Genomic DNA, 22,556 nt, shown 5'->3' with positions numbered 1-22,556 from the left:
CAATGAATAAAAGATCCAAACAATTACCCTTGTGTGGGTTGGTAGGTTAGGAATAGAGTGGAGAGCGTTGGCACTAAAAAATGACAGAAGTTCAGATTTCTGAGAATTGGTTGGAGAGGGAATTTTAAAGTCACCCAAGAGAATAAAGTGATGTTTAGTGGAAAGAGAATCATGTAGTTGTACAAGTTCATGAAAGAATGATGGAGATGATATGAACTGAGTGAGGGGAGCAATAGAAGAGCTATTGAATTCAGAAGAGGCATGCGAGGATGTGGCATTGGAGATTTGTGAGGTGTTGAGGCTGGAAGAGATTAGGTGTCTGATGCCACCACCTTTGACAGTCAGTCGTGGACAGTGAATGAAGGATAGTTTGGTGTTCTACAGGACTGCCTGAGTTGCAATTTAGGTTTCATTGATAGCAAGATATAGGGGAGGTGTGCTGCAGTGAAAGTAGTTAGTAATAAAGGAAGTTTTGTTGCATACAGACTGAGCATTCCAGAGTGCAATGTTCACGTGAAGGAGGAGTAGAGCGTTTCATTGGAAGAGTGGGAAGATTGATAGGTGTTAGGGCGGTATAGTTAGTTGTTAGAGAGAAGGTGTAGTGGACGTTTCGAGATTTGAGTTGTATGATAGGGATGGGAAAGGAAGACGTGTTAGCGTGATTGGAGAAAGCATAGCGAGAGGTGAGTAGGAAGAGCAGCAGGAACAGCAGGAGTGAATGATACAATGATAGATGAGTATAACAGAGTGAAGAGACAGCAAAGTAATTAGCAAGCTTGGGGTGGTCATAGGTGCAGCAGGGAGGAAGGCAAAAGCAAAGGCTCATAGATGAAAAGGCAAAAAGACTGGTCAATGGCTGGTCTTCACCCTTCACTGTTCCCGCCCTTAACTGTAACGCTCTTGGCTGGACACCCCTAGGAAGTTCAGAAGTGATGAAACATACTCTCATCACCTGATCACTTAGTCCATCAGTGATTGATCTCTCTGATTTTGTCCCTCATGTTGCTGGGACAAGGTGAGTTATTCCTGATTGGTGTTCCCACAGGAGCCTCGTGTGGCCTACAGCTGGAGATTGGGCTGACTCAAGAAAGCTGCATGAAGTGATGTCACTGGCCCAAAATGGCCACAGGGAGTGATGTCACTGATCCCAGATGGCTGCAGAAAGTGATGTCATCGATTCAAGATGGGCGAAGCAGGTGATGTTGCCAGCACTTCAGATAAGGGGGTTTTCGGACACTTTTACTCCCTAAAAATAAGCAAATACTGCCAAAAAATTAAAATAGGGAGTACAAATAGTCCCCCCCTAGAAAAATGAGAAATGTACAAGCAGGGCCTTGTACTCCTGCTTTTACCCACACAGCTCCATGGATATGTTTGGAACAGTAGTGTAAATTGTACCACAGGAAGAAACTTGTATTATTAGTGCCTGATCAGAATAAGTAAACCTTTAACTTTTAATGGGAATGAATAACTATGTCCAAAGGAATAGTTATTACAATAGCATTCATGTTTTCCAGTTAAAACATATTTATACTTGCTTATAAAATACTCACGTTGGGAATTGGACTTACATTTTTACTCTGTAAAAAATCCTTTTACTCCCAACTTTAAAAGATAGAACATAGGCAGTAAAATCCAATCACTTCAAAATCATATCTGGAGCACTGGATGTTACAGACAGAAAGTGATGCCATAAACCAGAAGTGATGACAAACACTCTCGTCACATGATCACCTAGGGTATAGCCCGCTTTTACTGACCTACACTTTTGCTGAATGTATGGTTGCCCACTTGCCACAAAATGCAGATGGTAAGTTGGGGTCAGGTGTTTTGAAGGGGGAGTTGGGGGTAGTGGAGGGCTGCAGGGCGTCCCTCCCACATTTTGAGGCAAGAAATACAGGTAAAAGTGGTCCAAATAAAATTATTGAAAGTGCAGGTCAGCAAAAAAATGCAGCAATGGTTCATAGAATCTCGCCTAGTCAGTCAGTGGTTGGTCTCTCTGATTCTATCCCTGTTGTTGCTGAGATGAGGTCATATGTTCTTGATTGGTGTTCCCAGAGGAGTCACTTGTGGCCTACAGCTAGAGTTTGGGCTCACTCAAGATGGAATAGAGGAGGAACTAAGTACCTCTACCGGAAGTTCCGCCCCTATTGTGCCTATATGTTGGCATCTGGAGATTGCGGCATGTGCAATACCAGTGAGAGTGGCAAAAACACGAAAATGTCCTTGAAACGGAGTATCCATTCAAAAAACCCTATATGTATCCATGAAGAAATTATGATCTTCTGGTCTGCACGTAGAGGATATTTTAGTTTGTAGCACTACAGAAGATGAGTGTACGCAAGATTCAATTTGGTTAATGACCATTTTGGCAGAGAAAGGATGTAAGGTAGATGATGAGAAGCTAGAATATTGCCAGGAAGAGGTGTTGTACATAGGCCAGTTGATTTCACATGAAGGAAAGAAGGTTACACCTGAAAGAGCTGAGGCGATTATGAAAACATCAAAACAGCACACGATAAAGCAAATGCAGCAGTTTTTGAGATTGTGTAACCATGTTAGAGCATGGGTATTTGATTATAGTTCATATACGAAACCTCTTTTGCAGGCTTTAAAGAACGCCCAAATGTATAATGAGATAGAATGGACAGAGGAAATGGCGAAAAGGTTTGAGTTGAAAAAAGAAATGTGTACAGCTCGAGTTTTAAGAATTCCCATTATTCGGAGGAGTTCTTTTTGTTCTTGCACACGAATGGAACAGTTATGACAGCAGTGGTTACACAGAGAGCTACATTTTGGGTATAAACCTTTGGCATATTATACTGGGATTTTAGATCCAGTTATGAGAGACACTTTCCGTGCGAACAATTGCTGGCCGCAGCTGCTTTCGCCATTGAGAAGTCTGCAAGCATTGTGATGGGGTGTTGCATGACTTTATTTGTTGAGCATGCTTTGTTTACTGTTTTGAAGAAACCTAAGGGTACACTAACATCTCAGAGGGCTTCTGCATACGAGGTAGTTATATCGAACCAAGCAATCAAAATAGTCAGGTGCAAAATAGTGAACCCTGCCACGTTTGTAGCCGAACCTGTGACAGAGGACAAACAGGTACATGATTGTTCAAATTACGAGGAGTCTTATGACAAAATTACGAAGATAAAGGAGAATGCTCTGGCAGGGGAGGAGATTCTCTTTATTAACAGGTCTTCAAAAATTGATCAAACTGATGGAGAAAGGCATTCAGATTCAGCTGTGGTAAAGCACATAGCTAATGGGGAATTTGGGGCCTAAGTGATGTCAACCATACACACAGGGTTAGCACTTTGGAAAAGGAGGGGCTACCTCAGAGTGGATGGCACTGCAGTGCAGCACACAGCATTATTGGACAGACTTATTAAGGCACTACAACTCCCAGTAGCCATCGCAATAGTTAAGTGCACAGCACATACTAAGAAAACTGACTATATTTCATGCCGAAACCAAGCCGCAGACGAAGATGCCAAAAGGGTTGCATATTCACTGAATATTTTTTGTTTTGATACTCCTAATGTGAAAGAAAAAGTGGTCACAATTATGATTGTAAATGAAGGATTTAATCATCTGTGAAGAATGCAATTGATGGAAATTCAAGGTTTTTGCCTGTAGCCTTATAAAGGGTACCGTTAGAACAGCTACACTACCCTGCGCATATAACTAGGGAGAGTCTCACTGCAGCTATTGCAGAAGACTGGTTTGTACCGAACCTGTTAGAACACGTTGCATTTTATGTAGTAAATTGCATCATGTGTCAAATGTTTACTGCTGGCCACAAATTGCAAACAATCAGAGGAGTGATTCCTTGACTGAATGGTCCTTTTCAGTATTTACATATTGACTATGTTGATATGCTGCAGGTATGTAGTGGATATAGGTATATGATAGTGGTAATGTGCCCCTTTTGTTGATGGATTGAAGCTGGTCCATGCACACTTCCTGATGCCACTTGCCCTATGAAGCTTTTATTCTGAGAAGTATTTCCTATATGGGGAGTATGTGAGGTGCTAAAATCCGACAATGGGCCCCATTTTGTCAATGAGGTGTTCGAACAAATTAGTCTATTGCTTAGTATTAAGTTTTATTCTGCTTATCACCTGCAAGCAAACAGTGTATGTGAGAAACTCAACGACATTCTCAAAGAGAGGATTGCCAAATTGAAATTGGCACTGAAGAAGGGGTGGCTGTATTGTCTGCCCCTTGCATTATGTGCATTGAGAAATTAACCTGGGTGGGAACAGCACCTCACACCCCATGAATTAGAAACAGGGAGGCGAATGAGAACTCCTCTGACTCCTCCATCGAGGATTAGGAGTGATGCCCAGACAACTTCAGAATTGTTTGAAAATGAGTTACATGTGTATTTAACACGTATGACCGCTAGTATCTCTGTCATTTCAGATCAACTCAGGCGTAAGGGGTGTCGCTCTCAGGACACAGATGAAGACCATTCAACAACCGGATACCAAGAACTACCTGTTCCTTAACTATTTAGTGGACATCTCATATTCATCCGCAATTTCACATGGAAGTGTCACAAGCCCCATTTTAGTTGTCCTTTTATAGTGGAGAAAGTTACTCCATCTGCAGTGAAGGTTCAAGGAAGGAGTGCCTGTATACACCTTAATGACGTGAAGCCATATGCTGGTGAGACCGGAACACCCCCACCCAATTCGGAAAGAAGTCAAGAAGAAGCAGTTCAGCGCACGCAGACTCGATCGATGACGAGGAAGAAGGACGCAAAGATTGTGGAATAAATAATTGCAAGTGTGCCTTTGAACTGTGGCTCCCCTGGACACTCCTTATAAATATTTTAGAGGAAGTGAGAAAGGTATTGTTCTTGAGCCACAGGAATTCGTTGAAATTGGACCATAGAAAGTGCTGAGATAAATGAAAAATGCACAATCTGGAATTCCATTTTGATGATTGGAAAAGGGAGCAGTTCCCAGATTCATTTCTCTTTGGACTTATAAACGTCCTGTCTGATAATGATTTCCACAGACTACTTATTATGGTCTTTTATCACCTGATTCTAGTTTATTCTTATCTTGTTTGGCGTAATACCAACACTTATGTGTTTCTACCAGATCCTATAAATCATCCTTCAATCAGTCGGTTACTTGTGGAAATAATTTAGCAGATTTGGCAGCTACCAGAATGTTTAACTAGGCTGCCTGATTAAAAAGGTTTTTTCCTTCCTTAAAAAATAAGTACAAAGGAACAATGAGATTTATTGAGCATGATGTGGTTCCAGAAAATGAGCAAACTCAACGATGTGTGGAGAGACATTAATGGTGGAGCTTAATGTATCGGTGCATAATTTATATATATACAACATCTGTTATTGTTTTCCTGTTTTTGCTGACTCATGCTGCATACCTTGTTGGTTCTAAAAGGATAGAAGTTCCTTTGATTCTCCCCACTCCAGTGACCTATGCAGAGTTAGAGGTTGTAAGGAAGTCAAGGCCATATGTGATTGTCCTTACACCAGTGTCACATGTAAGGCCACCCATTTCTCTGACAAGTGTTCCTATGATTCCCCCTCAAGGATGGTCCATTTTTGATTTTCTCCATGATCATTGTGTGCATACTCATTATACAAGAAAGAGACCCAAGAGGAGTGCAAGGGAAGATGATTATGAGTTAAATGATTACTTAGACAGCACAGCACATTTGAGGAACATGTGGTATAAACACATGAAAGAGGTAGGAAAGAGGCCCCTATAAGGAGAATTGTTATGTTTGTGCTCTCCTACCTTATGCTATGGGAAAGTCAAAGATATTCATAGCTATAGAGATAGATGTCGACACAGCCCATTGCTTAACTCACCTTGTACTCTGCCATACAAGAGGTCAATTCCAAGGTCAAACAGCACCTTTGGTCTGGGCAACGGAATGGACAGCATCAGAATAAGCCGACTTTGTTCAAGATTTAAAGACAAGAGCAAGAGCACACACCAGAGATTATGTGATGAGATATGAACAGCCAGGCAAAGGAGCAGGAATCAGCTCGGCGATCAATAAAAAGCTCAATTGCCAAGGAAAGACTGATGAAGAAATATGAACATGCAAGGAAAGGGGACAGATGCAGGTCTGGGGAATAGTACTTTCTCCAGATGACTGGAAAGAAGGCATTTTTGTATGCAGAGCTGTGGAAGTAACTGGACATCATAAACCAGTTATAGATCATGTGGAAAAAGGATGCAAACCTCTCTGGCTGAGGCTTGCAAAGTTGCTGACATGAGTTGAAGACAGAGGAGGCCTATTGCAGATAGTCCCTTTGGTCAGTGCAGAACTATGCTTCAGAAATAATGGCACAAGAAAAGTTGGAGAAAATCAACAATGTGGACGAATTTGTGATGTACCAGGAATGAAGGATGGAACAGTAGTGATAATGGATCACTACTGGGCCTGCACATACAGATCATATATGAAGCTGCCCAGAGATTGGGGAGGACTATATTCCACGGTGATTATCTATGTTCCAGCATTAGTAATTCCAAAGAGTGACCTGAACATTGGTGAGTTTGCAAAAGCAGATGCTCACCTGAGAAAGAAGAGATCTGTTGATTTCCTTGATCGAATGAAGAGGGAAAATAATTTCCCAGATAAGTTAATAGAAGCTTTTGATGCTATTCCATATGAACACAGAGTATTCAGCAAGACTGCTTCAGTTTTTACTATTATCTTCATGCCGGAGATCCAGATGATGGCGAATGCCGAGTGTTTACAAATAACCATATGGGAGTTTTTGCAGATGATCAATACTATGATAAAAGGATTCAATGCTATTAAGGAAGAGCTGAGAGCCATATGATTTATGACTCTTCAGAACAGATATGTTCCGGACATGATTACAGAATGGATGGAGGTGTTTGTGCAAAAATCAGAGAATCATGTTGCGCATTCAAACCTTCACATGATGACAAGAACGGCACCTTTACAGAGGCCATAATGATGTTGACAAACTTGCACGTCAAAATGGAGGAAGAAGTGGAAGATATTGCTTATGACAGCTGGTTTGCGTCAATCTTCTCATGGGTTCCACAATGGATGGCAAATATTTTCAAGTTCCTTGAAACCCTGCAAATGATGATCATGTTTCGATTCTGTATGGTTAGGATTATAATCGCACAGTGAAAAAGACTGCAAAGAAAACAACAGGAATGAAGATCATGATTGATGTTGAGTCTGTGTTCAAAACCAAAGAGCTGACAGAAGAAGAAATCAGAAACTATGTAAAGGCTAGTATTGGTGCAACTGAAGGAACAAAATTCCTGTATCCAAGAAACCACAAGCAGTATGTGGGAAGATGGATGTACTGCAGTCCCAATGGACATTGCAGTCTTATGACCTGGAATATTTATGAGCATGTGAAGTCAGCAGGATGCCTGAAAGGAGTAATAAAGAAATGGACTCCAAAGAAACATTTCTTCAGACGAGGATATCTAGATGTGAAGACTGATGGGAGAATGGTCGATGAATCACCCCGAACGGGGGCGGGGGGTGGAGATGAGGAGCTAAGTACCTCTACCGGTAGTTCCAACCCTATTTTACCTATAGGTTGACAGCCGGAGATTACGATATGTGCAATACCAGTGAGTGTACCAATATTGCGAAAAGTCCTTGAAACAAGGTATCCATTGAGAAAACGCTATATGTATCCACGAAAAAATGATGATCTTCTGGAGGAAGTTCCGGAAGAAGAGTGAAAATGAATGAAAGAATGAACTGGTGACGTCACATGAAGTAGAGGAGATGCACACAGAAGAGATATAAATTAAGTAAGGATATAGACCCAGTAGAACCTGATGGCGAAGTAATGAAGTATTTAACATTTCGCCCCTGAAATGAAGGGTGCATGTGCGGGAAGGCACAGAAGAAAATGCAAAACCATTTTACAATTGTACAGACGCAGTAATGCAAATAGACGAAGTAATCACAAGGCTGGCTAGAATAGATTGTGGCAATGCGCTAATGTATATACATAGGAATATATAGAATCTGGATGTTCCACAATGCACTTTAGCAAACTTGGACCCCGTGAATGGATTAATTGGAAGTATGGCGCAGCAGAATAATAGCTGACAGCGAAGGAAGATCCGAGAAAGGCTTGCCTGGCCCAGAGTGAAGAGTCGGGGCTGCCGAGAGCCTTGCCATGTAGATCCAAAAACGTGAGAAGCAAGCTCAGCTCCTGTTTGAGGTGTAATGAAAACCGTTGAGGGTGCCAACATTTCTTCTTTTACTGGTATTAAAATACAATGAAGAGCTAAAAAATGTGGTCTCAAGTCAAATGATCAGATGAGAATAGACTTTCGGTCGAGCTACACCAAGACTAGAAGAAAAGACCATGATTCACTCCCTTTTATTCCCAGGCCCAGTGAGCCTCTACAAGGCCAAGTTCAAAGGTTTTAATTGAATGGCAGACCGCAGGAGTAATTATGAATGTTGGGCTAATTGGATGGGGAGGCATGACCAGGCCAAACCCCCCGGCACCTGGAGTCCCAGTTGTGTGCTGCTAATGTGTGGAATCTTCCAGAAGGGTACAAGCGTGCCAACCAATTATAGAGGGCCACGTAGCAAAGAGCCCTTTAGTTTGATAAGCCAATAGTATGTCGTAAATGTTCATGACACGGAAGATGACTTGCACTTGGGATGGGCTTAGTTGCCCACCTGACGTTAGAGATCCAATCACGTCCCTTTAGCCCATAGAAAGTATATGTAGATGTTCCCCGTTGACCAACCAGAACCCCTCGAAGGTTTTTTATTTTGCCACGTATCATGATGTCACTTATGACAAATATTTAGTATAAAGGCAATGTTTTTATGAATTATGTCCAGATAAGTCTGTGTAGCATCCGTTTAAAACTCCCTGTTTTAAAGACTTGTTAGTAAAACAGCTTTAACTTTTGCCAACTTGAGTCTGTCTGATTATTGATTTTTGAGTAAGATCTGCATCCCCATCCATCTCAGATACTGTTACCTCATCTTAAAGGACCCGTTGTCTGGGTTCAATGGCCCCAGGAATTGATGTGCCTGATCTAAAATGGCCACAGGGACAGGTTGTTGTTGCTACTGGTGAAGGGGGGATGGAGGCAGTTTTTTTGGGGTGTCCCCGAGCATTGGCTCAGGGGACGATTGAATACCTGGGGATCAAAATCAGTACAGACAAGCACTGTTTCATCCAGAATAGCCTTGATACAATCTTAGTACGGGCTAAAGTTGATGTCCAGCACTGGACCACCTTGCCGATCTCACTTCTAGAACGGGCCAATCTGTTTAAGAAGTTGACACTCCTGAGGTGGCTTTATGTTCTCCAGAACACCCCAGTTAAGGCCCTCCCATAGGTGTTGCGCGCTATAGAGGGCCTGCACAGAGAGGCGGCGTGGGGAAAAAAGGACCCAAGAATCGTGTTGTCCATGCTGGTCAGGTCGGTGTGGGAGCAGGGAGCTGGGGCTCTCTGATGTCAGGAAATATTAGTGGTGGCTTTACGAGGAAGGGGTGGTTTCACATATCCAGCTAGAAAGACAGATGATGGAAAACCTCCCTCCAACATCAATACTGTACAGTCACCCCTGAAGTGTCACCCTCCCAAAGTGGGATGGTGTCACTGGAGGCACCTACATGGAGTAATCAGATTCTCCCAGAGGTGGGAAAGATGGATTACCAGGCAAACTGGGGCACGGCAGGCATTAAAAAGATGAAACATATCACTGCCCAGAAGCACCTAGTACCCTTCCAACAGCTGTAGGACACACATGGGCTGCACAAAAACAATTTCTTCACATACATATGGTTACAGCATGCAATTAGACACAATGGCAGGGGGAGAGGGACCTCCCTGAATGCTCCCCTTTGGAGGCCGACCTGCTGGAGGGGAAGATAATGGGTAAGGCAGTCACTACACTCGATCAAGTGATAAATAGCTTTTCCACATCACCCTTGAGAAAACAGAGAGACACATGGGAGAGGGATCCTGGGGGGATGGGAGAAGGAGATTGGGTGGGTTCCATGGGGTCCCCCAGGGAAGCCCTTGTATCCAGAAAATTGAGGCTCATCCAATATAAAATACTTCATAGGACCTATTAGAGTAGGACTAGTTTGTAATGGATGGGGAGAGCGGTGGGCCCGAATTCCCTGAGATCAGGGACAGAGGATGGCACTTTCCTCCGTACTATCTGGGATTGCCCAAGGATAAAGCACTACTGGGGAGCTGTCAGGGATGCAACATTGGGGATCTTGGGGAGGCCGCTGCCGGCAAGGTTCTGCCTGTTACATTTGGGCAGGATACAGATTTTCCCCGCCAGGAGCAATGCCTGATCAAAGCGGTGTTGATGGTGGCCATTTGGGGAGGGCTAGTAGCCCCGAGGATGTGGCGAGCTGGTGAGAGGGAATGGACTATTGCCGTGATCTGGAACACAGAGTGTAGAGAGATAGGGGTTGTCCTCAAAAACATAGCCAAATATGGGGTAAATGGCAAGCTGCGAACTGAAGGCTTGCTACCGAGGGCAGGTGATCTGAATGCAGAGTGTGGGAACAGGTCTTGAACCTGGGGACTGGGGAATATGCGGGGATGAGTGACAATAACGTGGGTTATCAAGGAGATTCAATAACAGGGAGACGGTGAGGTGGGGGTGTGCTCAATGAAATGCCAGATGTCGATTTATTTCTCTTTTGTAACCTTTAAAATTAAAGATTTTTAATTGAAACATCTAATAAAAAGTGGTTTATACATTGTTTTTTAAAAAAGATGGCCACAGGAAATGATGCTACCAATCCAAGATGGCCACAGGAAGAGATGTTACAGACAGAAACTGAATCCACAGACCTGAAGTGATGACACACGCTCTTGTCACCTGATCACCTAGTCCATCATTGGTTGGTTTCTCTGGCTTTGGCCCTGGTGTAGCTGGGATAAGGCGATTTCTTTATGATTGGTGTTCCCAGAGGGAGAGTCTGTGGTTCCCTTTAAATAAACCTCCAGATCCAGTGTAGAAAAAGCTGCCTTTCCTTTAAGAGAAAACATTTCCTATCGCTAGACACTGCTAGCATGTGTTGTAACATTGTTGAAACTTCATCCAGAACATAAGGGAATTCATTTTGAAATTAAAATGGACATTCAATGAGTCAGAGAGTCGCATAGATACATGCTGCAAACCCATGGTTTCCCAAATGAGGAGTGTATCAAAGGACAAACAAACGTATAAAAGCATTGTCCCTCGGCAGAGAGCTTCTTTGTCGAGAGTAGATTGTCACAGTTTCCTCAAGTACACAAGCTTTTGACTAAACCGAATAATTTAAAGATGTGTACACAGTATTTTTACAGTGGTGAATTCACATACTGGCAGAGCAGAGACGCTAGCTACAGCATAAGCATCACAGGGAAGCTTCACAGAGGAATCACTGACTTCCATATTAGAAGACATACCAGTTATAGACTTGATTCCCCTCCTAAGCCCAAAGAAGACACAAGTGAACTCAGGGTCCATAAGCAATCACAGTCCTTCAGAGTACACAGGTGCAGAGCCTCAGCAGAAGTGCCACCCAGCGGGAGGTGAGAGAGCGGCATGAAACTCAGGAAGCACAGTCTGGCATTGTGGGTTGTAGGAGCAGGAAGCACGTGTGCTGAGACGGCCGGAGAATGCAGAAGGGAGGAAGAAGGGGAGGCTTGAGAGATGGGGAATCCAGAGAGGTGGATTCAACAGGGAGTAAGGAGGTGGTGACAGCTGAGCGGGTCCAGGAGGAAGAGTACTATCTGATGGAGAGAGTGAACAAAAGTTCTAAAACGTGTTAAAATACATCATCAGGAGGGCAGAGTGACCATAAGAAGATTGAGGTATAGAAGAAGGCCAAGGAGGAGGTGCTAACATCAGGAAAGGAGACTTAAAAGACAGAAGTGGTGGTAGTAAATGTGATCAAAGAGAAAGTAGCAACATTAGGAGCCAAGAGAGGAGAGATGGGGGTGGTGGTAGTAGAAGAGGAAAAGGCAGAGGGGAAAACAAAAGTAGACTGTAGTTTGCAAAAGAAGAGGCAAGAACAGAAGCAGTTGAATGAGCATGGTGTAACAGGAAGGAGACCGAAAAAGAGGAAAAGATGAGATGAGACAAAGAACAGGTCGTGAAGTAGATGGACACACCATCAGGATCCAGACTTGTAGAAGAGGTGGTAGAGCCCAGGGGTCAGGTGTAAGTTCAGATTGCAGGGCCTCGGAGTGACACAGAACCATACATAAACGAGGAAGTGAGTGGCATGGAGGAGGTGGGATCAAGGAGACAATCAAGGAATACATGAGAGTGTTTGGAAAGACAGAGCTTAGACTGGCCCTGTGCGCCATATGGGCAGGATTAGATGGCAGGAGGAGGAATGAAATGGACACAGGAAGGGTCGGGTCATAAGAGGAAGTTCAGGGTTTGCTCAGACGGATATGAAGATTCCTCTCCACCTCTCCCTGTGGTAGGAGCAGACAAATCTCATCCCAAAACCTGGTGTCAAAGACAGTGGAGAGATATGGACCAACTGGAAACCCACATCTAGAATAGAACCGGAAGAGAATTGTAGAATCCTTTAAATTTGCAACACCCGAGGAGGGTAGGGGGAGCAATCTCCAATGAGCTGAAAGGACTTGGACATTGGCTACAAGGGCTGAAGGCCTAACCACCTGCAGCCAGCAAGAGACATTTCAGGGGCAACGACCATCTGGACTCTTATCATTTTTGTGGGGTGATCCCAGTTTTGCATTTCATTTGGCCTTGTCCACGTACCCACATTAACATATTGGATTGAGAATATTTGGGCTTGACATCTTTTGTGATCCCAGGTGTCCTGAATTATACATGCGTTTACATTGTTTCTTCCAGCAACTGTGCCTTTTTTTATTGAATAATGTACATGCTCCTCCCCCACTGTGAGATAATAGAGTTGCTTGCATTTGGGAAGGACTAGATGTGTGCAAGTGCACAGCAGCGTGCATGCAAAGCTGAACATTTGATATCTGTGCATTTAACTTCAATATTAGGAAATATATGATTTGTGGCATACATTTTCATAAAAAGCATGCAAAATACTACAGAAGTATCTTATTTCTAAAAACGTACAGTCGATGCCAGCATAGAGCCTCCAAACCAAACGGCATAGCGCTGCATCGGGTGGGTCACTACCTGTACATCCATCGGCTTTGGCTGAAAAACAAAATGTTTGATTTGCAATTAAAGATATACAAGTAGAGTACGCTTGGCAAATAGTGTTGGTAAAGTTCGGGATGTTTCAATTTACAATGTAAATGACCCTGGCTCATTGTATTATTGTGCTCTAGGCTAGAAGCTTTACTCCCCCAGATGTTCACATCATCCCTTCGTTTTGACCAATAAAAAGGTTGCTACATAACCTTCCCATTATTAACCTTTGCTATATTTCATTCAATGTATACTAGATGTTGGAAAAAGGTAAGACCTTTCAAAAAACCTTTGGAAGATGAAATGCTGCGCCAGCCTTTGGTCCGATTGGAAACATGGTCACGAGGAGCCAGCGTGGGAAAAGGAGGGCATCTGGCAGGGAACTGGGGAACAGCAGGTGTTTTTGACTGATGGGTAGCCACAAAAGGCTCACCCATTACGGCAATAACACATGTTGAACCTGCAAGCTTCATGCCACATGCCCACATAGTTTAGCGACATGCCCTCCTTCCTCTTAAAATAGGTATGGGTCATTGCAAGGAGCTCTTTACACCTGGTTTCTCATCAGGCCCGACTAAAGCTGCGGGTATATATTGTGTGTTGTAGCTTTCTCAGTTAGATATGACATGTCACGAGGTGACATCATGTACAGAGAGATATTTTGATGGACACACTCATGCTGCCCCATCGTTTGATTGGGACAGAGAGTGCCAGCTCCCACTTCTTGAAGGAAACAGTAGCACAGTCTATAGCATTCTGGATGATCATAGGGTCAGCTAGTCATGTCCCCTCATTAGGCTCTGGCCAACTGATCGTCAGTCCCAAAACAAATGTCTGTTAGTCAGCCTTCTCAATGGAGGTGGTCAAGAAATAATGACTCTTCTGTTGGCTTGTAGCTTGCTATGTATAAACAGTTCTACCTTGAACTACCTGCCTCTAAATGCACAGGATTAAACATTGTTTTTGCCTACAGCCAGAAGAGATGAAAAGCACCTTCCTCCAGAAGTGAGTTCTAGACATTTATTTTCTATTTTCAACCCCTGCTCACCTGAGTGCCCCAATTAAATCACAGAAGCCTCGAGTCTCACTTGCCTTTATCCGTCCGCCACTAAGCTCTTCGCTATATTTCAGCCTGGCGTCCACAACTCTCTTCAAATCTCTCTGCATCCGTCGTCCAAAATCTCTAAACATCGTGGATCCTCCGGACAGGACAATGTTCTGCGGGGAAAATAAAAGACAACTATTATTCCACCAGCAAAAAAACGGTGTTTCTCGAGAAATCAGTCAGAGTGTGTGCCATGCACCAATCTATGGACTTGATGTCCTTTCTCGGCTGTACTCCATAAGCCATAAAAATGAAAAAAGGCCGTATAAAATCTGCGATAGCTTCCTTAAATCAAAAAGTCAACATACTCACCAATTACATCGATTTTCCTCAAGATTCATTCGCCCTTTGGATTACACCTTCCAGGCCTTTATTTTGTGAGCCCAAGTTTTAAAAAGGAATGTCAAGTTCACCATATCTTTCATGCACATAGAATTCCTGTAAGTAGTGCACAGTTCCCCACACAACCCCTGATTTTTTACGCAGAAGTTTGCGAACTAAAAGACTTGTAACCATGAACATAATGGTGGTAAGTCAAAAATGTATGGAGGGGATAAACCCTTAAGTTAAACCTCGTGCATTGAGTCAACATGCGCTTTTTCACCATGATATATAGCAGTAGTAGCAGTTTGTCCTTTATATAGCACCTTTATCCCATTAGTATGGGTTCAAGGCGCTTGTAGGGGTCAACGCCCTCGGGCGACCGGAGTCCAATGTATGGGAAATAAACTGAAAGAATAGGATGCGAGTGCGCATTAGGCCGAGATAGGGAGTTGGTGGGCAGGCCATGCCCCAGAAAGCTACCCATGAATGTCAGGCATGTGGATGGGTGCTGGGAAGTGGTTAGGAGAGTGCGCAAGTTCAAGAGACTCGTCATGTGTCCAGTTAGACCGAATCTTTGTCATAGGTCGTAGCTGCATTATAATGGCAGACATGTTGTGATTTGTGTTTAAGTGTGGTATATGGAGGCAAATGTGTGAGGTAGGGCGGCCGTGCCTGCAGGTAATGTTCCATGAGCATAGAGTGTGACAGGTTTAAATACATTAGCTATACTCCAACGTAAGCCTCCGTTCTGAACAATCACTATAATCTCAATCGTCTAAGGCTACCTTTTGCACCCAACCAGTGTAAAAGGGTTCACCTAGATTCCATTCATAGGCTAACATTCTATATTCATCTAGATTCAAAATATCGGCTACATTCACTTAGGTTCAATACATTGCCTAGATTCTGCGTTTGCTTAGATTCAATGCACGGGCTACGTTCTACACAATTCTTCTTGTCTACGTTCTACACAATTCTTCTAAGAGCAATGCATGGGCTAACCTGCATAGTTATTCTAAATGCTGTGCGTGAGCAAACCTTGACAGCTATTTCAAATGCAATGCGTGGGCTATGAAATGAAATGATATTTTATTTATATCGCGCTCGTACACAAGTGTTTCAGAGCGCGACCAGGCAAAGGGAGGGGAACAAGGGAGAACAAAACAACGATCTTACATGGCCCAGTGACATTGAGAATGCGCAAGTGCACGGGAAAGGGAAAAGGGGGAAAGTGCATGGCAGGTGGGAGAGGTGGAAAGTGAGGAACAGAAGAGAGAAAAGAATAAATAAATAAGTGAGATAAATAATTAAATAAAGGCGATAAACAGTGTTAGTGCAGCCAGCAAGTGGCATGTGCTAGGTTAAGCAGATAGGGTATATCTGATAAGTGCAGAAGAGAAGTGGGTGGGGGACTGTATGGGTACAGATATAGACCCCAGTGCAAGGGGTGGCCCAGGTGGCAGTGCAGCAGGGTGGCAGGGTGAAGGATAGGAGGTGGCCAGGTGCACGGTGCAGAGAGAGAATACAGATCAGCAGGGGAGAAGAGGGGCAAAGGCAGAAGTGAAGTGGAAGGTCTTGAGGTTCTTACGGAACCGGAGATGCTTATCCTCAAGTTTCAAGGTGGCAGGGAGGCTGTTCCAAAGGGAGGTCCCAGCAGAAGACAGAGATTCTTCTGAGAACGATGCATGGGCTAACCTACACATTCCTTCTAAGTGCAATTCAAGGGCAATATAATGGCAAACTGAAGAGCACAGTGCAACTGAACACAATGTTAAGAGTGGGAGGTAGTAGTGTAGGAGTGATAAGGTTTTACTGGAGCGCAGCCCGCACAACCTTACCTATATGTCGCTGTTGTTGTTACGAAAGGCGTCCATGGGCGAACAGGGCAAACAGGGGATTGGAGCTGCCTTTTGTCTGTGGCCCTTAGCCGGCTGCCTGGACAAAGCTGCACTGGAAGGGCCATTGAAACAGGAGAGTTCTGATCATATGCAGGAGCACCGACCCAATCAGGGAACACAGTGAGCGGGTTTGGAGGAGGGGAAGAAGGAGGGTCAGAGAAGGGGCTGGGGAGGATCCCACGGCTGCAAAGTGAAAGAAAAATAGGGAGAGAAAATAAACAAACGGCCATGAAGCAGTGGAGGAGATGCTTACAGTGCAGCTGGAGGATACCTGGAGGCACAGAGTCAACACGTTCTGAAAAGAGCAGTGTTCCTACTACAGCTATGTCCTCAAAGGATTCAACCATATAGTTGGACACCACCCCTTTCTGTGTGGTCTATTTAAGATAAAAAACTGAAATCATGTTTTTTAATTGTATTTTCAGGGTGAATATAATATCCATTATTGTGCAGTCTTGTGGTAATGAGTACAGGGTGAGACTGGTGAATTTATTCATTGGGAGGACGCACATGCTTCCCACGAATCTCAGTGAGTGACCAAGCCCAGAAAGAGCTCTACCCAAAAAAGGTTGGCTCAGTGAGGATTCACTCTCTGGGAATGTTGTTACTTTTGGACATTAGGTGGCTCTCAAGTGCAACCTACAAGTAAAAACTATTGCATTAAAGTACTGCTATGGAGAAATGGCATATGAGGAGAGACACAAAGCTTGTAGGTGTTGTTTGGCCATTTACCTACCCTTTGGCTTCTCATGATCATGCTAATCTCCATGGCCATTCCCACCCAGTACCTGCCCCTCCCTACCTAAAACACATCCTTATTGGATCTCTTTGAGCTGAATTTAAGCACGCCTTACCATCAAACCTTGCACTTGAAGTGCCTGCCGGTATTTTTTTTCAATTTACATGTTTATTAAGTTTATTTACATTACAAAAGAAAAAACAAATAAACTAATGCATTCATAGCAATATGATTGACAGTCAAATTCATCACATTTGGTATCTCAAATCCCTCCGTCCCCCCTCCAAAAGGAAAAATTATATATTCAACACCGGAACATACCAGGAAACATCACAGAGACAACAATATTACAATTCTAAAAATCTACCCCATAATTGATCATACAAGTTCATCTTTTTATCTCTGTAAAGGATTATCTTCTCAAGTCTGGACACTTGCTTCAAATCATCCATCCATTCTTTGAATGTTTAACTTTCTACACATTTCCATTTCCTCAAGATGACTTTCTTCGCAGAATTTGCGTCTCTGAAAAACCAACACTTCTGTGGGTAAGTAAGCTCATCCACCATGTCGTCCTCACCCAAAATAACAGTATTATAATCAAAATCTTATGCAACAGTAGGGTGTCATTCATCTTCATCGTGACCTTTCTGCAGAAAGGCCTTAGTTCATAACAGTCCCAAATCATATGTTCAAAAGATCCAACATCATGTTTACACCTCCAACATGCATCTTACTCAAACAAACCCGTTGCATAAAGTCTTTGTGGCATCCAAAGAACTATGTTTAGAATTTTAATTTGACGGCTTCGCTCTCCCAGATTTTATGATGTCAGAGCCACAGTCTTGCACACATTTCTCCATCTGCACTCAGTCATCTCTGATCCAATTATTTCTGACCATTTTGATAACAAGTCCTTATTTGGTTCTTGGTGTTGTTCCACCTTCAGATTTATATTCTCATAGCCAGATCTGCCAGCCTTTGCCTCCATCTGCGAATTTTTTCTGCAGAGCTTTCTTCAATTTTCTATATTCTCCCATAGTGCAATCTTTGATGCCTTTAATGTGTGTTAGCCGTTTAAAACGGATCCATTTTCCATCTTCAACAAGATCCTCCAGCCACTGCACTCCACCCAGAAACCAGTTTGGCCAAAAAAGTGACTTTCCACTCAACTGTATATCCGGATTCAACCAGATTGAGATACAACTATTGTCAGAAACCACTTTTCTACTCTTCTTCCAAAGATCTTTCCAACATGACCTTAAAAATTCTGTTGCTGGAAATGATTTACATCCAGTCTCATCCACGGTAGACAGAATTGCCCTGGGTGAAAGTGGACAAGATCGACTAGTCTCTGCCAATGTCCAAACATCAGTTGAATTGTCTATGAAGGAAACAAATATCTAGCTCCATACGTCAAGTGATAGTTTTCAAAATCTGGAATCCCCAGACCACCACAATCCTGGGATAATTGTAGTTTCCAAAGTTTTAGACAGAGCTGTTTATTTTCCCATAAAAAGGACTGGATCAAATTCTCAATTTTCTTCAGAAATCACTTCTTAATTTGTAAAGGTATCGTACTTTACAAATTAAGCACATAGTTAACACGTGGTGCTGTCATCATTTTAATTGCATGCACTCTCCCCCATAGATTTAAGAGTAGCTCATTCCACCTTCTGAAATCCGACTCCAGGTTCTGGACCACATGAGTCAGGTTCACATCCATCATTTTAGACACATCATTAGTCAACCAAATTCCAAGATACCTCATCTTGTACAGACACCAATTGAGAGCAAAGTTCCTCATTGTCAAAAGTGAGCACAATCTGGACGCAGGTAGTGCTTCGGTTTTTGACCAATTAATCTTGTATCCAGATACTCTGTGAAACATGTCAATTTGTTCAATTAGCACAGGAATGGAAACATTTTGAATAACCAGCAGCATATCATCCGCATATAATCGTACTTTCTGACAAGCTTCACCAAAATGTATACCTTCAATTCTTTCATCTTCTCTTATTTTCACAGCAAGGAGTTCCATAGCAATGACAAACAAAATGGGTGACAAAGGGCAGCCTTGCCTTGTCCCTCTTTTAAGTTCAAATTTGCTCGAGACCATGCCATTTGTGTTTACACTTGCTGTAGGCAATGAATATAATAGTCTTATCCATTCTATCATATTTTTTCCAAATCCGAATCCTTCCAATGCTGTCAGTAGATACTTCCACTCAATCCGGTCTATTGGCTATTCTGCATCCAATGACAACACCACCACATCATTCAGATGTTCTCTGCTTTCAAATAGAGTCAACAAGAGTCTCCTCATATCATCCGATGCATGTCTACCCTTCACAAAACCTGTCTGGCCCTGGTCTATAATATCCGGCAGAGAAGCCTCTATTCTCAAGGCCAATGGTTTTGCAAAAATGTTATCGTCAATGTTGAGCAAGCTAATTGGCCAATATTTTGAAAGGAGTCTTCTGAGAGTTAATGACTTAATTGGAGCTGCAAACATATTACTGGTGTAATAAAAATGTCTTAACCATGGCTGTCTTCAGCCAGTCGATTTTTACACACTATGTGTGCCCTTTACTTCAGTCCTGTTAAAAACAAGCATTGGCAAAGCCAAACGATTTGGCTTGTGTATACGCATTAGGCATTTGCCAGGCACTGCTATTATATACTCATGTACTCGCACCATTTTGCAGCTGCCACCTTCGATTGACAGTTAATACCACTGTGGCAGTGTATAGCAAATGCCTTTCCCATGCACACAAAAGCCAAATCTATTGGCAGTGCCAATACTTGTTCTGGCTGGCTGTGCACCTTGGTTCTCCCGTTTTCAATGCTGGTTCTTCCAACTTCCTCCGTTCCCTGTGACACAATACTTTACCCTTGCTTTCTGGCCTATGCATTTACACTGAGTTATTAGTCATCTATAAGGTTTGGCTGCCAGAGCCTGGTACTCACTGTATGGCTGTATTGCATGTTCAATAAATTGTTGCTTTAAACCACCCAAATTCAATCCACTAATTTAAAATTGAGATTTGTGAATATTACTTTTAATGTATACTGCAAATCAAGATTTTTGTTTAAAAAATAGATCTTTCTGAGTTGAAAAAAAATCCTGTTTACGTTTTTTGAAGCATATTTATCGATAGCATTCTAAACACCCAATTCTTCAAATTATAGTTTTCGAATAAGAAAAAACATGTAGCTTCCTGTTTCTCCCACTCTAACCTTGCAAACATAGTGAAACATGGGTTCACAATTTCACCCCCATCGTCCCTGGTGGCTGACCATAAAGCCTAAAAAAGGTTGGGCCCGGACAAGTGTTTCCTTCTACCGGATTACAAATCTAGAAAAAAAAGAACACCTGTGGGAGACGCATATGTTTTTCGTGACTCTGACCAGCCATCTATCATCATCATTCTCACTCAGTCACACTCCATTCACAAAGGTTCTACCTGCATAAATATTAACATGCTCAATGGTTTAAAGTACAAAAATAAATGTTTCATTATATGAGAATTATTAAAAAAAAACTCAATAGGACCAAAAGACAATTTCAAGTCCACTGTCGGTGGGCTATTTTTCATAGATACGGGTGATGGGGTTGGCAAAAGTGACTCAGAAAACATTAAAACAAAAATATGACACATTAACAAGGAATTCACTTTTCTTATTACACAGACACTGGTCTGGACTTGTCACCCCAATGCCTTTCCTCTGGCCAGTAATAATATTCACAACCTACTACAATACTTTCTTCTGACCAAGTGACAGTGGCAAACACATGACAATTTAAACTAACTTTCAAAGGACACGTGTTCCGCCTCAGACCTGCATATCTTTTCTTCAATGCACTGTCTATTAAACAAACAAAACAGTGACCATGAAGCCTAAAAAAATGTGCCCAATAATAGGTGTCACAGTGCAAGGGTGCATAAACGTAAGCATTGGCTAGTATCAAATGAGCCCTTACACCATGTCAACACCTTGTCTGACCTAAGGGTAGTACAATGTATTCATGCAGAGTCGCCATTTCAGGACTAGTCCTAGATTTAAGAAGTCTGGGGCCAATTTCAGCACTACCATTATAGATGGGAAAAGTACCATTCGTCACCATCCTGCAGTAAATACTGGTGATAAAAATACAGTCAGCAAAATTGTATTACCGCAGTCAATCCTCATTAAGAAGTAAAATACGCCTAGGCCGTGGCTGTATTTACTAACCAATATAAGACACATTTTTAACTGGTCTTGCTGTATGTTTACCACTAACTGTAATTACCCCAGCAAATTGGACCACAGGAGGTAACTGCTTAGGTGCTGTGTTTCACCAGCTGCATTTTTATCAGGTGTATTTATCCGCAGCAGTATTTACTCTGGGTGGTAGTGTCATCCCTCCAAAGGTAATGCGCATCTGTGATGTCACTGGCGTTATTGCCTAATGCAGTGGCCATCTCAGCAGAGCACAGTACGGCTCGCCAGTTGTCACCATCATGAGGAACACGAGCCTTGATAAAGACGGAAGTCGCACGAGAAGAAACAGTGCCAAGCGTCTACGCTGAAGGTCAATTATGCAAAGATATAGCATCAATGACTACTGCGATCCTAACAAAAGCTGGATTTTTTACTTCACTCTAACGCCACTTGGTGGTTTTGCCCACTACCAAAAACATGTAATAAATTGGGTGTATTTAGTACGAATCAAGACGGATGCATCTTCTGTTTTTGATGATATGGTAATATATTCCTCTGCGTAGCAATGCCCTCATTTAAGAAATGTTTTGTTTCCTGTAAAAGTCTTATTTTACCTACGTCACTTTTCTATTGCAAGACTGTAGATAATTTAACATGCAAAGAATTAGTGACCACCAGCATAAAGGTTGCAATGTATCCTCATTTTTCTGAATTTCCATTTGGTTAGACCGGGCCGGCCCTGGAATATGATGAACTGGGCAAGGTTCTCCTCTGCCTCCCTCTCTTTGGCATGGAAGGGTCACAGGGGATGCTGCTGGATCACTTTTGGAATGCCCCACACCTTCGCATGCACCTATGTGCCTGTTACGTGGTGATGGGAGAACAGGGGAATCACTTATCATGTAAGGCCTAAACTACGGTTTTAGCAGCAGAAGCCACAGGATAGTGACTTGGACCTGGTCCAGGCAATCAAATCAAATCACTTTGTGTGGCTCTTGGGCTACTATGTGCCAGGCCCTCAGCAAGGCAGGCTTCTGGTCTGCATAGGGTGATTTCTGGGGACAGTGTTATTGGCATTT

The 22,556-nt window shown here is 42.8% G+C and overlaps 1 protein-coding gene across 4 annotated transcripts in view; it reads right to left on the bottom strand.

Moving 5' to 3' along the window:
• Window positions 1–22,556, bottom strand: part of ACTR3B (actin related protein 3B) — a 932,787-nt gene that overhangs the window by 59,636 nt on the left and 850,595 nt on the right. For all 4 annotated transcript variants that reach the window (XM_069647930.1, XM_069647932.1, XM_069647929.1 and 1 more), the window contains 2 exons: window positions 14,298–14,423; window positions 13,128–13,211 (listed from right to left, as the gene is read on the bottom strand). In XM_069647930.1, coding sequence (XP_069504031.1) covers window positions 13,128–13,211; window positions 14,298–14,423 — 210 coding nt within the window. The remainder of the gene's footprint in view (window positions 1–13,127; window positions 13,212–14,297; window positions 14,424–22,556) is intronic.

The sequence above is a fragment of the Ambystoma mexicanum genome, chromosome 2q, assembly GCF_040938575.1.
Source record: "Ambystoma mexicanum isolate Mex_15411 chromosome 2q, UKY_AmexF1_1, whole genome shotgun sequence".
Classification (NCBI taxonomy): Eukaryota; Metazoa; Chordata; class Amphibia; order Caudata; family Ambystomatidae; genus Ambystoma; species Ambystoma mexicanum.
The sequence above is the reverse complement of the archived record's forward strand: the minus strand, read 5'-3'. Positions and strand labels throughout refer to the sequence as shown.